We start from the raw sequence: 16,491 nt of genomic DNA, 5'->3' as shown, positions 1-16,491 counted from the left end.
GTAAAGAGACTTGATATCGTGCTAGGCGTGAAAAGAAAAATTCTAAGTTTATTTCTACTTAAACTTGATTTCGTATGTCTCGAGTAATTGAGGTACCGTTACAGAGGTGCAATGTGAGTATTACTACTATTTAAGTTATTTTGATTTATTCAAGACTGCACCTGAGTTATTATCTTCATGTCTTCAAGTAGCGGCTACTTAGTGAAGAAAAAGAAAAAAACTGAATAACTAACACGTATTCCATTCCAAAAGTTTTGGCCCAACACGTGTAAGTCTCATTGGTTAGCAAGGAAGAGGTAAAATTTAACCTTAAACCATTACCTACCTACCTAGGTATGGCTTTTAGGCTATAGCTATACTACCTACCTGGGTATATTTAAAGTAGCTAACAAGTTTTGCCATTTATTAAAAACATTTTCCTGTTTTAATGTGCGTGCATCGAATGTTCCTGACGTACCTGTTTCGTTAGAATATGATCTACCTAGCTAATACCTACCTAATCTTTATCCAAACTAAAAGTTGATTAGCCTAGCTACTAAGGTAGCTTACAGTCAACAATATCAATCAGATCGTATCCCCACCCCACTAACATTTCATCTACTATAGCTAAAACATATACCCAATATAAGGCTAAACTAATTTTATTAAACTTTGGCTCAGTTAACCCTTAAACGCCGAAGCGGTAAAAAAAAAAATGTCTCCCGTGTGCCGGAGACATTTCAGAGTGAGCACGGAAGCGGAAAAAATATTTTTTTCAAAAAATCACAGCGCGCTTAGTTTTGAAGATTAGAGTTCAGTTTTAGCTCGCTTTTTTTTTGTCATTGCCTGAAGTTTAGTATGCAACCATCAGAATGAAAAAAATTATCATTATCATATATAAATAATGCGATATATGATAGCGCAAAAACGAAATTTCATATATAATTGTATTCAAATCGCGCTCTGCGCAAAACGGTTAAAGGTAACAAGTTACTTTTTTTTTTTGTAATTTGCACTAAATTGCGATCATTTTGGTATATAACACATTGTAAAACGATAAAAGCAACACAGAGAAAATATTATCACAAAATAATGCATGAATTCGTAACGCGCGGACGTAAACAAATATTGTTTTCAAAAATTCACCATAAATCTAAATATTGTCCTAGAGACTTCCAATTTCTTTCAAAATGAAGACAAATGATTGAATATTACTATACTGTAAGAATATTAGCTTACAAATGCAGTTTTCGATCATATCTGACGAGTTAAAGTTGACCGAATGTCGAATTTTTTTATATATATTTTTTTATATGCAATTATTTCAGAAATAAGAAAAGCTACAACTTTCAAATATTTTTCGTTTTATTCTACATGAAATTGCACACATTTTCATATATAAAACTCTATGAAATGCCTAATATGAAATGGAGCAAATATTCCGAGAATGGGACTTACGCATTGCGGAGATTTGTGGCGGAGAATCCGTGCGCGGAGGGAAGGAAAGTTTTTTTTTTAAATTCACCATAAATTTAAATATTGTGCTAGAGACTTCGAATTTGTTTCACGACGAAGATAAATGACTGAATATTACTAGACTGTAAGAGTTTTATCTTACAATTGCGTTTTTCGACCATTTCGGTAGAGTCAAATTTGACCGAACGTGGTTTTTTTCTATTTATCGTGATTTATATGCAAATATTTCGAAAATGAGAAAAGCTACAACCTTCAACTATTTTTTGTTGTATTATACATGAAATTGCGCACATTTTCATATATAAAACTTTATGTAACGGCTAATTTAAAATGGTGCAAACATTACCACAATCGCACGTATGATTTTTTCGGAAGAGTTACCGCGCGGATGTAAAGAAAATGTTATTTTTTTCATAAATTCACCATAAATCGAAATACTGTGCTAGAGACTTCCAATTTGTTGCAAAATGAAGGTAAATGCTTGAATATTACTAGAATATAAGCGTTTTAGCTTACAATTGCGTTTTTCGACCATTTCGGTAGAGTCAAAATTGACCGAAGGTTGAAAATTTGTCACTTATCCTTTTTTATATGAAAATATTTCAAAATTGATAAAAGCTACAACCATGGGTTGTTTTTAGTTGTATTGTGCATGAAATTGCGCACATTTTCATATATAAAACTTTATGTAACGGCTAATTTAAAATGGTGCAAACATTACCACAATCGCATGTATGATTTTTTTCGGAAGAGTTACCGCGCGGACGTAAGGAAAAAGTTTTTTCATAAATTCACCATAAATCGAAATATTGTGCTAGAGACTTCCAATTAGTTGCAAAATTAAGTTAAATGATTGAATATTACTAAAAAATAAGAGTTTTAGCTTACAATTGCGTTTTTCGACCATTTCGGTAGAGTCAAAGTTGACCGAAGGTTGAAATTTTGGCACTTATCGTTATTTATATGAAAATATCTCAAAACTGATAAAAGCTACAATCATGAGTATTTTTTTGTTGTATTCTACATAAAAATGCGCACATTTTCATATATAATACTCCATGTAACGGCTAATTTAAAATGGTAAAAAAATTATGTCAAAGTGACGAAATAATTTCCGAGATGTGTCACAGATACTTTTTAGTGCGGCAAGAAAGAAATTCGCGCTTGCCCGCCTGCGTAACGATTGTAAACAAAACAACACCTTGATCCGTGAACTCCCAGCATCCCCCAAGGCGCGTGATTCAAGAGTTTTCGGCTGGTAGGCCTAAAAGTATTTTTCCGCGAATTTTTAAAAAAACTTTTGTATGTCGACGTAAAATATGTCCAGTCGGCGTTTAAGGGTTAACCATGGTAACCATGAAATTTGGTATTACTAGTGTTTTTAACCGTTAGGCTTGCATTTTGAACTCGAAATTATAATTTTCCTTTATTTTATTGTATGCTTTGAACTTTTCTGATATTCGTCTCGTTTGCAAAAGCGTACTTTTTAGAGTCGGTGTACCTCGACCTTAGCCTGTAACTTATCCTACAACTCTGCGGGTTGGGGGTGTGTGGGTCATGGTGGGCTAGTGGGTTGGAGACTGCATAAAGTTAGGATTATTCCCCTGTAGCCTATTGTCATGAATTCAAAAAACACCAGTTGGATACCAGGCTAAATATGATGAAAGTAAAATTAAGTAGCCTACATATTAGTTTGTGTGATGGAGAAGAGGTATATTTATAAGAGGCAAGCGTTACCTAGTTCCAGATTGGTAAAGAGTTTTTTTTTCTGTAAGATTTCATTTCTGATGATTGCCATCAGCACTTATATATTACAAAATGGATTCTGTACCACTTTTGACTTTTCTTTAAAATTCCAAAGGGGAATGGTAATGACTGCAGCTGATACAAATACTGTTGACATTGAGTTCACTAACTCTGTTTTATCCCATAGACCTATGGTGCTTTATTCTTTGGAAGTTTAATCTTCATAAGATTGATTTTGATGTTGAATAATAAAAGTGCTGATAAATTACCAGTCATATATATATATATATTTTTTATTTTTTATCAGCAGGTAGACTTCTCATTCAAGACTATAGAAGGGCAAGAAGATTTAAATTAGTTCTGTAACAATGTCATACAAGGTTGAAGTTCTATATGAAGGATATTCAAAGATGGAAGATGGTACTATGAAGGCTAATTGCTCCTGTACCCTGATAAAAGGGCCAACAAATGTAATTGTCGATACAATGACAGCGTGGGATAAGGACAAGATTTTGTCTGGTAAGTTCTAGATGTTTACGCTTGTCAAGAAGACAGTTCCCTGTGGCCTTGTTCTTTGTTAAATGTGTTGCATTTTAATTTATCTTGGAGCTTTTCTACTTGTGTATACTTATAATGAAGGCTTCTGAAGATGTTAATGGTTTTTTTTTACTGAGAATGATTATTAATGTACATTTTACATTAATTGATTAGTGCAATTGGAGATAACGACTAACCTCTGCCATAAAATTAGTATGTAATTGTCTGGGATAGCCCAACTTTTATTCCACTACCATCTAAGCTGTATCATTCAACTCATTGCATATCTAACTGAACTTTTCCATTGCAGTTTTACTTCTGCATTACAGTACATATCCCTTTTAGTTAAATTACTGTACAGTATTTGGTTCAATGGCACTATTTTAGCATAACTGATGCAGTTTTTTATTGCTTTGTATGTGTTAGACCCCAACCAAGAGTTTACATTGTGAATAGATGTCATTAAGCCTGACTGGTTTGAAGACCATGATACTGTTACTTGTGTTAAGCGCTTCCTGTGCTCTGTGGTGAATCTTTAGTTCTTGAGAGAAGACGTGTAAAATTATCAGAATTATAAATATTTAAGATTACAGTATTATGTCAAATAGTAAAGTATCTTGTTATAATTCATGTCATGTACAGTGTACTTCACTTGCTTTAATTATAGTCTCTCATGTGAAGTTATTCTAACAATTATTATACAAGAATCTGTAAAATTCTAGTTAGCATGCCTTGAAATGTTTAATTCTTTAGTATACTCTATTTAAAAATTTCTCAGTCTCTTCATCCTGGGACTGGTGCATTTCTCTCAGAGGACTAGTGTTTCCTATATCCTAGTTTGTCATGAGTAGCACATTGTGGGCAATATTCAGATTTTTTGCAGAATCATACCGGTCTTAGCTGCGATTACTGGTCTTTCACATTTCATCAAGGTGTCCAACTCCTTCATCTTGTTCTGAATTTTACTAACTTTTTTAACCAGACCATTTGAATCAGCTATGTGAAAGAAATGTTATGGATGAAATATTATAATGAAAGTAAAAAAGGACTGATCTTTATCATTATGAATATTTTTGCATCAGTTTTTCCCATCTGTGCTCTGTCTCCTTGATCTGCCATCAAGTTTAGTCTTCATCTATGACTCTTGTTAGTGTTAAACACATGTATTTGGAAATACGTCAAAAAGGTTTTTTACCACACTCATTAGCAGTTTTGTAAGTGTTAATAAAGTTCTTAAAGGAAATAGAAGATTGTCATCTTGGAAAGGTACTTTACTTCGGTACTCTATCTTAAATATTGTGTGCAAAGTTTTTAATTTTTATTTTTCAGGTCTTCAAAAGCATGAAGTGAAATGTGAAGACATTAACTATGCAATTGGAACCCATGGCCACTCAGATCACTTAGGAAATCTGAACCTTTTTACAAATGCAAAACATATTGTAGGTTTCACAGTCTCTCACAAAGACGAATTCTTCATTCATCCATTTGAAACAGGTATGGTATTTGATTATTGAGTTGCCATACTTTCTCCTTTCTTGTTATTGAGGCACCTTATACATTCAGTATCGAAATATAGTTGTAAACTTTTAGACATTAACTGCTGTACTATTAGTGATATAAGTCACAAGTTGATATATTGATTAATCTGCCAACCAGAAATCCAGTTACTGTAATAAGTTGATGATATATTATTCAAGAGAATGTTTTTGTTATCAAAGGTGCCATTGAGGGTATCTGATGACAGATATTCACAAATAGTTCTTTCCAATTGTGTTGTATGACACGCCTATTTTTGTCTGCACTTGTTTTTAATCATTGTGATGTCATTTTATAACTTTAAGATATTTATGACCTTTAAAGATAATTGTGAGATATCTGTTATTTTTACAGTATAGGTATAGTTTCTCCACTGAACTTCAAACTTTCTGTTCAATATATTTTTCCATCAATGTCCACTTCCTGTATTTTATCATTTATTCTCCAGGTGAACCTTTCAAAATAGATGACAATTTGGAGATCATTCCCACTCCTGGACATACAACAGCTGATGTTAGCGTAATTGTAAAAACAGAAGACCTTGGAACAGTGGTAATTGCAGGTACAGTACAGTATTACATATAAATGTATGGATTCAGTCTCTTGATACTTTAGCTTCAGATTTTAATTTTTTTTATAGGCCTTAGGATTCAGTTTCATGAATGAAGATGGTGGTTCTCATTTGGAGCAAGGAAGATAGACTTGAATTTGGTCAGGGATAGAATAAACAGCAGTTTTGGGTGTTTTTTTTCAGAGGCTGACTTAGGCAACTATTTAAATATTGTGAATCAGTGTAAATATTATTGTAGTCAAGGGACCAAGAATGATTGTCAAAACCTAATATAATCTCTTATAGTGATACTACTGTGTAGGCCAAATAGTACCAATCGTAAGTAAAGCCTTGGTTGATTTGTTGAATCTTACGAGGTGTCAGTTTGTATATTTCTGGGCTTGACCTGTGTCGGCCAGTGAAATGCTCCTGTAGCACGCATTTCTAGGTATAAATAGATGCTAAATATACCAGAGAAAAAGCTAAAAGGAATGCTGAAGTTACTACCATCAGCTCGCTCACCCATAGGGTGTCAGTATAAACACAGGGGCGAGTGGAAGCCACTACCACAGGTTTTCTGCCAATTAGAAGATTCCCTTCAAAACCCCTCTCTAGGTAGGTGCCGTTACAAGGACTACAATACATCTACCTTCCGCTCGCTACTACCACAACTCCCACCCGAAGGCTTCATTCCTGTATTAGCATGCTACAGTGACCGCACGTGCTTTTCTCGCTGCTCTCTTCCTGTGTTTTTTGACGAAGCCTTGTCTGCTCCAGAGCCCCAAGCTTCTTCATCTAAGTTGAGTATTCCATATTACGTTTTTGTATCTTGTGAGGGCTCGATGCATCCCTTTTTAGCCCTTATTTGACCCCTTAGTTCTCACGAATTGGGGTGATGCTCCTTTTACATCTGCCATCTTGGGTGCATCATTCGCTGCGTGCGTTTTTTCCCATTGTTATTTTATGATGATATTTACCTCACTGTTTGCTTTTCACTGTTTATGCTACTTTTTTTGTATACCCCATCATTATTCTAGCTCCTGTTGTTTCTGGAGCTTTGGTTTTACGAATTTTATCCTTACGTCGTAGACCCTAACTCGCTCCTGACGTACTCTGAGGTCTCTTGTTATATGTTTATTTTTCGTTATTCTAGCCTTTGGCTTTCATCCTCAGTCCCTCAGGAGCGTGTTGGTTTCCCTTCGTACGTACTATTTATTTTCTATGTTATACGCGAGTAGTGTATTTTGGCTTCTAAGCTAGCCTATAGTACGCCAGTTTTGTGGAGAGGGCGATTCCTCTCTATCTCTCTCGCGATATTCATGCATGCATTCTTTTATTGTGTTTTTCGATGGTAGTCAGTAATGCACTTGATTATATGCACGTTTATATTAAATATTCATATTCATATTCTTTGTGAGGTTGGAAGTCCTTGCGATACCCTTCCCTGGCCTACCCGACCATACCTAGGCTAGGTTTTGGAAGGTAGGTCAGGCAGTCCTGCCCCTCCACCCTTTCGGCCCCACTCTTACTGCCTCCTGCCCAGGCTATTGTGCTTGCTGGGAGAGCGGTCCAGGACAGAGAGTCCCTCTTGTGTCATGTTTGTTGGGCCTAGACCTATTGTACCTGACCAGATCGGAATTTTCGATTTTGGAGGGTTTTGTTAGGTTCTATCCATCCACTTCATGACGTCCTTTGGAGGCCAGGCTAGCCTACCTGACCGGATCTGTACCGATCTCGGAGGGTTAGGCTGGGTCCTTGCTGGGTGCGTTCCCCCCCCCCCCCCCTTGTTATTCCTCTTTCGCAATTCTTCCAGTAATTCCTCATCATTTATTTTATGTTTGTCTTGTTGTGTGTAGTCTGGGCCTTTGCCCCCTTTAGGGTGTCAGTTGGCCTACCGTCTTCTGCTCCCTTTAGTGGTAGGCTTGTTACAGATCCCGAAAGGTGGTGGCTCACTGATCGGTTGCTGTGGCCAGGCGATCACGACTTGTCCACTCTCCTCCAGGCACACACCCCGCCCCCCTGCCCCGGTCTCGTCCAGCGCTGCCTAGCTAGCTTGCGGTTCAAGTAATCCTACCGATGAACGACCGCTAGAGCATATAGCTTTTCCAGGGGGATTAGTCGGAGGAGATTGGTTGTTAGTATTTGTGTAATCTCTTTAATATGTCTCCTGGCCCATAGTTCCTCTGGCCAGGTGGGGTCTACCATCACACCGGCCAGCAGGCTATACACCGGTTTGTACGTACCACTGCTCCGCCGCTCAGTTGTCTATTCTCCCTGTTGTCTCCGCCTCCCCACTCATGTGGGTGCGGAACTGGGCTTAGAGCTGCGTTTCTAGTTACCTTAGAATCACTTCTCTTCCCCGGTGCGATCAGATTCAGGCCTATGTTTTACCTTTTTCCCTGTTCTGCTCGTATCAGCCCGTCTCCGCCAGCATTTACTGTTATGATAACGGGATTATGGACTCCAGAGTAGGTGAAGCCTTTAAGAGATTATGCTAGAACTTGTTTTATTAGCCTCTGTAGGTATGCCTCCGGATCCGTATTGGTTCCGACGTAGTGTGGTCTACCATCACACACGCCAGGAAGTATATACCGGAGTTTATTGTACCACTGTTTCCGTCGCTCAGTTTTCCTTCTTCTTTGCTGTCGCTGTTCCACATTTCGGTGGGGATGGAATGGGGCTCAGATAATGCACCTACATTTGATTACGTTGCATTAACGAGACTCAGGCTTAGGTCTTACCTTATTCCCCTGTTCTGCTCGTATCAGGCCCTCTCCGCTGGTTATAGCTTTACCGATCCCGAGGACGGATTCCGGAGCAGACGGAGACATCCAGAGCTTTTTTAATAACCAGTAAGTTGAAAGTTATACCCAATATTGCCTTTACGGATCAAATATCTAGTTAGAGTGCACCCATCTGGCTGGAATTAACTCCGGCGCCTTTATTTGATGATACTCATTTGACTTTTAAACTTACAGATGGTCCGTTGCCAGGTGTCGGGATGTCTGGCTGTCCTGTATAGGCCGTACGGGCATGAGGTCTGTCGATCTCATGCCAACTGCGCCATCCCGGTAGAGGGGAATAGGGTCTGGCACCTGGAGGCCTGCACAGTTTGTTATGAACTGGTGAGGATCGTGTCAGACAAGTTGGTAAGTAACATTCTCGCCTCGTTGTTTCTGTGAAATTTCTGCTATACGATTGACTTTGGGAAATTTCTTTGACACAGGGGATCCTAATTTGGTTATTTTTACAGGTTAGTTTGTCGCTCAAGACCGCGTTGATGGCGTCCCTTAAGTCCTGGGTGGGAGGATTCGGGAGGAATGCTAAATCCGGCCAGCCCTACGTGCTGTCAGAGGAGCTGTGTTCCCTCCTATACCCGGGCGCTCCGGTTTCGGCGGCTGTACCTGAGTCTGTGGCGGCTCCCATTATCGAGGGCATCCGTCAGGAGACCCAACCCCTCCCAGAGGACCAAGAGGGCTTGTGTGACATCGTCACAGAAGAAGTTGCGGCCATCAGCCTTCACAGGGAACCTATGGCCACGGAGGATCAGGAGGTAGGTAGGGAAGTAAGTGAGGCAGGTAGTCTCCCTTTTAGTCCCACTCCTTCTCCCCCTTCTTTCCAGGGCTTCCCTACGAAGTCCGCCCCCACTTGGGATAGATCGGCCTCGGTAATCCCCAAGGTCAAGGCCTGGAAAACGAGATCCCTGTCAAAGGTATCCAAACCATCCAAGCCTTCTCCGGCAGGTTCTGCAAGGTCATCGTCGGCTCCCAAGCCGTCGACTTCCCTTCTAAAGCTTCTCCCCCACCCAAGGGGTCGAGAGCCAAGTCCTCCAGAGCCAGGCCGGCGGAGTCCGGCTTCAACCAGGAGGCTTTTGCAAATCTTCTCATGATGAAGATGAGCGAGGTAGTGGACTCCAAACTTGAGTCGGTGTCCACTCGACTCGGCCTAGAGACCTCGGGTCAATCTATCTTGTCTCTGACCCAGAGGCTACAGGCCTAGGAGGATTCGGTGTCCGGATTCCTCCAGTCCGGAACCACACCGCAGTCCGTGACGGTACCGGACGCATCCAAGCTGCCACCATTGGAGAACAGCAACCTGTGGCGGTTAGCTCTGCACGTCCCGTTCTCGGACGGCAAGCAGTCGATCGAAGGTTGCGGAACCCACTCGGTGGGTAGACTCGATCCAGTGTGTGCCTCCGCCCAATTCAGTAAACGTTTGCCTAGAATTCCGGACCCCATGATCAAAGCGGAATTCGAGACAAGATGCAGGCTGAGTAGGTCGATTAACTCAGTCACCACGGCGGAGTTGACTGCTACGACGTTTGCAGATGAGCCTCTATTTCAGATCCACACAAAGTCACTATTACAGGCCTTCCAATCAGACCTGTATGACCTTATAGTGGCTAGGCAAGCCTGCAGGAAGCATGTCTTTGCGAATGCTTCCATAAGACACGAATCAAACAGGCTCATAAAGGCTTTGATCTGGGGTGCCAACCTCTTCCCTGAGGACGTGGTTAACAACGTCCTCAGCGAGGCAGCTCGAGTTAACCAGAACCTTCGTGTCCATTGGGGACTTCCCTTCAGAAGGAAGTTTGAGGCCCCCGGACCACAATCCAAAGCTAGGAAGAGGCCAAGGAAATACCAGCCTTTCCAGTCCTCTCATCCTTAGACAGTTGTTCAAGCGGTTCCTGTCTCCCAGATCGGCAAGCCTTCAACATCCAAGGCACAGCCACAGCAACAGTTTGTCCTGGTGCAGAGTCAACCGACTCAGCAACCTTCGACTTCAACCGCCTTAGTAACCTCCCCAGCCTTCAACGCCTCCTTTGAGTCACAAGGAGCATTTCGTGGCTACAACAAGCATGCAAGGAGTAGCAGAGCCAGAGGTGCCTTTCAACAGGGAGCTGGCTCTAGAGGCAGAGGCTTCAGAGGATGCAGAGGAGGTAAGACCTCAACCAACCAGTGAGACTCCGCAGGTGGGCGGGAGACTGTATCTCTTTCGGGACCATTGGACCTTCAGTTCATGGGCCCACAGCATTGTATCAAAAGGTCTGGGGTGGAAATGGGAGAAAGGGCCCCCTCCACCAGTCAGTTTTCACCAGACTCCAACGACAGACCTACTAGACTATGCCAAAGATCTCCTTCAAAAGAAGGCAATAAAGAAAGTCAATTGCCCGAAGTTTCAAGGACGTCTGTTCAGTGTGCCAAAGAAGGACTCGGACAAACGAAGAGTGATTCTGGACCTGTCCCGTCTCAACTCAAACATTCAATGCGACAAGTTATGCATGCTGACCGTCTCGCAGGTGCGGGCCTTACTTCCCCGTGGGGTCGTCACAACCTCTATAGATCTTACAGACGCTTACTATCATGTTCCGATAGCAAGAAACTTCTCTCCATACCTAGGCTTCAAACTAGGAAAACAAGCTTACTCATTCAGAGTCATGCCATTCGGGCTCAACATAGCGCCCAGAATATTCACCAAACTAGGAGAGACAGTAGTCCAAGAACTAAGAGCTCAAGGGGTAATGTTAGTAGCTTACCTAGACGACTGGCTCATTTGGGCAACCAACGAAGACGAGTGTCGCAAAGCAACAGCCAAAGTAATAGAATTCCTAGAGTATCTGGGTTTCCAGATAAACAAGGAAAAGTCCCATCTCATCCCGGCGTCCCGCTTTCAATGGTTGGGAATCCAATGGGACCTAACCTCACACAAGCTATCTCTCCCATCAAAGAAGTGTGCCAGAATATCTGAACTGTCGGCTCTCTCTAGACACCCAAATCACATTGATTTCCTCCCGTCGGGTGAAGTTCTACTATCCCCAGATCGGAAATTCTTAGCCAAGAATGAAGACCCATAAAACAGGTGGGCTCCATGGAAGATTATACTTCTCACACAGGACTCATCATTGTTTCCTATTGTCACACTAAAATCTTATCTGGCCAGAACTTCTGAAAAGTCTTCAGGTCCTCTTTTTATTAGAGAGGAAGGCGGAACCATTTCCTTAAAAGGAATCAGACAACAAATCCTTTATTTTATTAAACAAGCCAATCAGGATTCAGTCCCTCACATCCATGATATACGGGCAGTGGCTACCTCAGTTAACTATTTTCACAATATGAACTCCGGCAGTATTTAAACGCCATTATCTAAAGAATTTAGAGGCCCTTAAATTTTCAGCAGTGGCTGCAGGGAGCATCGTCTCCCCTGATACGGCCTAGTCTTAGAACAATATTTCCTGTTCCATTATTCTGCTATAAAAATTTTTCCCTTGATACTCACTCTTTCCTACCTGCCTCGCTCGTAATCCCTACCTATCTCCCTTAGGTTCCGGGCTGGTTTGCTTATCAATCCATTGCCGGACATGTACATAGTTTATATTTGTCATTTTTGTATTCCTTACCTGTTGTTTTCCCAGGATAGTATGGATCTGGTCATATTTGTTCCTCCTTTTTTACCATTGTATCTTGTTACTTTACATTGGTTATTAAAACTTGATTTCAAGAGAACATTTTATTTTTATTTTTCCTTGTATCTTTTGATTTTTGTATTTTCCAAGCTTGTATGGCCATTCTCTGATACTATTTCACCGGCCGACACAGGTCGAGCCCAGAAAAGGGATTTTGACAAAGGAAAAATATATTTCTGGGGGAAGACTTGTGTCGCCTGGTGAACCCATCCCTCTCTTTTCCTGGTCCCCACCCTGTAGCCAGCCCAAGCTTGGGTGCGTAATCCAGGAATGAAGCCTTCGGGCGGGAGTTGTAGTAGTAGTGAGCCGAAGATAGATGTATTGTAGTCCTTGTAATGGCACCTACCTAGAGAGGGGTTTTGAAGGGAATCTTCTAATTGGCAGAAAACCTGTGGTAGTGGCTTCCACTCACCCCTGTGTTTATACCGACACCCTATGGGCGAGCGAGCTGAAGGTAGTAACTTCAGCATTCCTTTTAGCTTTTTCTCTGGTATATTTAGCATCTATTTATACCTAGAAATGCGTGCTACAGGAGCATTTCACTGGGCGACACAGGTCTTCCCCCAGAAATAGATTTTTCCTTTGTCAAAATCCCTTTTTCCACATACGAACTATTACACTACTGAGATTGCTGTCCCTCCAATTGAACTGAGTGCTGATATCTCCCATCTAAAGCACAGTTTCATGCTGATGAAAGAAACTGGGAGACTTGATGGTTAACACTCATATAAATCAGAATTTCCTTCCTTCAGTGTATAACAAATCAGAATTTCCTTCCTTCAATAAATGTGGTGTGCATTCAACACACTTCCTCTGTAGAGGGGTAGTGCCATCAGTGCATCCCTTTAGCCCCTAGCTGCAACCTCATTCATTCCTTTTGCTCTACTGTACCTCCATTCATAAAATCTTTCTTCTTTCTTGCTATCCACCCTCACATAACAATTGTTTCATAGTGCAACTGTCAGGTCTTCCTCCTGTTACACCTCTTAAACCTTTCTATTCCAATTTACATTTCAGCCCAGTGCTTGACTTTTGACCTAAATTCTATATTCCATTCCGTTCAGCACACTTCAGACATGATATATAGGCTTTGTAAGGCTATGACTTGTGCATAGTTAACTAGAAAGCTTTCAAATGTTTGTATTGACATGCAAATTGTTCTTCAGGTGACCTGTTTGAGCGTGAAGAGGATATATTCGACCCTTCATTGTGGAAGTACGTTGCTGGAAGTGAAAAGCCAGAAGAGCAAGAAAAGCATCGTAATGAAATGCTTTTACTGGGAGATTATATAATTCCAGGCCATGGGCCAATGTTTAAAGTAACGCCTCAGATGAAAGAAATTGCTGGAAAGGCTAATAAAACTAATCTTGGACAATAATTGTTGTTTACAATTATCATCTTCCTTATTGTTAATTATAGGTATGCAAACATTCAAATAGAAAGAAGAAACATAAAAGGACTTTACCTTGCAAAGAAATCTTCCTTGTAACATTGTCATAGTTTTTAACTGGACAGGTATCCAAACATACATGAACAGGACAGCAAGTCAGAAAAACTATGGCCATGGTGCATTGAACTTTCTTTGGTGTCCCCACTTTTCTTAATCTTAATGACAACACCAGCAACACCGCTAGCACAAAAGCAGTATAAAATTGGCATGTAATTCTGAGTTTGAAATTTGTATTTAGTCTCCATGAAACCAATAAAGTAATAAAACTTTAAGAGTGTGTGCTTGTTAAATATTTATATGTATTGACAGTTAATAACTCATATTTGTTTAATGATCCTCTGTTTTATATGGAATTTCATAAGAATTCCTTAAGTAGTGGAAATCGTGCAAGAAAGTCTGACATCACCGAAGTTTTCATTCACTTTACTATATGTGTTCAAATGAAACGTTTCCTTAAAGCTGTATAAATTATTCTTGAATTCTACAGATGCCAGCGTACAACCCTTCTCAAGATGAGTTTACCTTTTCATTTAAACATTTTTCTGTTTTCAATGTTATTCTGTCCTAAAACCTTCAACATATAGCAGAATCAAACTAGTTATCATCTACAGTATCAAGGTGTCATTAGCAGATTACTATATCAAGTAACATTCCATCTTCTTCCCCAAATGTTTGGGTACTGTGCATATTTATATCCCAAGTATTTCACACAGTCATGTACTGTATTCTGTACATGTACTTATCTGATCTTATGTAAAAACCTAATGCATACCTACTGTAATAAATAATTTTCCTAAGCATGAACTATGATAAAACTTGAACGTTTTCAATTTCACTTCAGATTAGTGCATGTACCTTTACACAATTTAAAGTGCCTTAATAGTCATACGGGTACTCAAATACTTATTGTCTGAAAGATGAATGCTTCACATCATACAATCCAATATTTTGTGCATGCATAATTTCTAACTGTATACTGAAGTGGGTATTTAAGAATTTAAAATTGTTTCATGATGTAGTCTATCACAATAGATGGTAATAAGACAGAAGTCCGCTGGAAACATGAAAAGCATTGTACCAATGAAGTACCTGTGGTACTGAATAATTCCTTGTACAAAGTAAAACTCAAAATTATTAGTTATACAAGAGTAAACACTGCAGGAGGAAAATTATGTCAAATTTGTTGTCTGTTATCCTACAGTAAGTGTTAGAGCTATTAACTCTCAAGATGTTATTGTCATTTTCTTAAAATTAGAATCATTGAAATCTTGAAAGAAGAGATTTAGCAGAAAGATAGAGATATATATGTATATGTCCGATGCTATTGCAGGTATGTAATCCAAATCTTTATAAAAATTTGTTGTTTATTCTTCTCCCAAAGTCTCTTCCCAAATCACTGCCTCCAATGATCATGGAGGTATAAGATTACAACCATCAGTTATTATAAACAATGCATCCAATAAGGATTACCTTGCCAAGAGAGGTAAGCTTGCTATTCCCTTATGCTTCTGAGGCGCTGTAGTAGACAGCTTAAAGAAAAAGATCAGCACAGGTGACCAGTCATTCCATAAGGTTCTTAACAAGATTATAACCGGCATTTGGAGGAAAAAAGTAGCATATTGGCCACCCCAGCAATACTAGCACTGAAGAGTGAACGTAGCCAGTTCTTTTCTACATTAATGTTCATTTATTTATGTTTTCATCCCTGTATTCTTTCTCCTAATTACTTTTTATTCCCATAGCAAAGAACTAACTAGTTTTTAGTTACTGATCAGTGAGCTGAAAGTGAAGACTTTCTCCTCATGGCTGATTTTGTAATACTAGTATGTATTGTTGTTAGTGTAGCAGTTCAGATTTTTTCCCATACTAGTACTGCATCCATATCATTAACAACAAACAAGTACGAAATTGATATATGTTAACTGGTTATGTTTATTTATACTAGTAGATGGTACAGTAATTATGAAATATAATTTCTTAAGGGAAAGAATCATATCAGAATCACCTCAAGAACAAGCTAACCTACACAATGATCCTGCCGTGTGGACATACTTGCATCTTTCCAAACAAAACAGTGGGACCATTCAACATGCGATTAGTGCCACTATGTACGGGAATAATTTCAAAGGTGGGTGTCAATCTTAACGTATTATGGGTTATTTTCTTGAGTTTATAAGTTTGTACCATGGCTATAATGTGTTGGTGAAACCTGAAGTGATTGTTCTCCATAAAAAAAATTCAATGTGCAATAAAGCTGTCAGTCTTTGAGTTTATTTTCAATCCATTTTGGTCTTGAGTCTGTGAATATTATAAATCGCTGCTTGATATTGTGAAAAAATAGCTGAAATTTCTCAGTATATTGTAAATTAATGTGATATGGCACTGGCAGGCAACGTAAAAACACCATACATACAATACGATATGTGGACGGACAACCAGTCGGTGAAATTGGTTCCTATTACACAAGAATACAGTAGCTGTTTTCCCCCATACCATGGTTGTAATGGGAAGCACAATGTGATAGTTTGTTAGTTAAATATGAAAAGAAAATCTGCATTTGGTACTTTTGCTCATAATTAAGACCTAGATTTGTATAGGGGAGTACAGTACAGGTATTTTATCACATGTGATATTTCTCAGCTTAAGGAATACTTACTGAATGGGTTGTGATGATTGAAGAAAACTGAAGAGTATTCCCAGAGAAAGTGTTGGGATGTGGCTTAACTATTTTATTAGCCAAAAATCACAACTAAT

The 16,491-nt window shown here is 39.6% G+C and overlaps 1 protein-coding gene across 4 annotated transcripts; it reads left to right on the top strand.

Annotated features, from left to right (window-relative positions):
* The first annotated feature begins 94 nt into the window (after positions 1-94).
* Positions 95-15,095, top strand: LOC135200385 (metallo-beta-lactamase domain-containing protein 1-like). Of its 4 annotated transcripts, none has more exons than XM_064229005.1 (5): positions 95-113; positions 3,509-3,720; positions 5,068-5,232; positions 5,723-5,836; positions 13,454-15,095. In XM_064229005.1, the coding sequence occupies exons 2-5, from the start codon at positions 3,570-3,572 to the stop codon at positions 13,663-13,665; spliced, it is 642 nt and encodes a 213-aa protein (XP_064085075.1). In that variant the 5' UTR covers positions 95-113; positions 3,509-3,569; the 3' UTR covers positions 13,666-15,095. The 4 variants fall into 4 exon arrangements, with proteins under 4 accessions (XP_064085075.1, XP_064085071.1, XP_064085072.1 ...); XM_064229001.1 differs by lacking the exon at positions 95-113 and adding an exon at positions 120-268; XM_064229002.1 differs by lacking the exon at positions 95-113 and adding an exon at positions 126-268 and having other exon boundaries at positions 3,512-3,720.
* The last annotated feature ends 1,396 nt before the right edge of the window (positions 15,096-16,491 follow it).

The sequence above is a fragment of the Macrobrachium nipponense genome, chromosome 26 (assembly GCF_015104395.2).
Source record: "Macrobrachium nipponense isolate FS-2020 chromosome 26, ASM1510439v2, whole genome shotgun sequence".
NCBI classification, from domain to species: Eukaryota; Metazoa; Arthropoda; class Malacostraca; order Decapoda; family Palaemonidae; genus Macrobrachium; species Macrobrachium nipponense.
The sequence above is the reverse complement of the archived record's forward strand: the minus strand, read 5'-3'. Positions and strand labels throughout refer to the sequence as shown.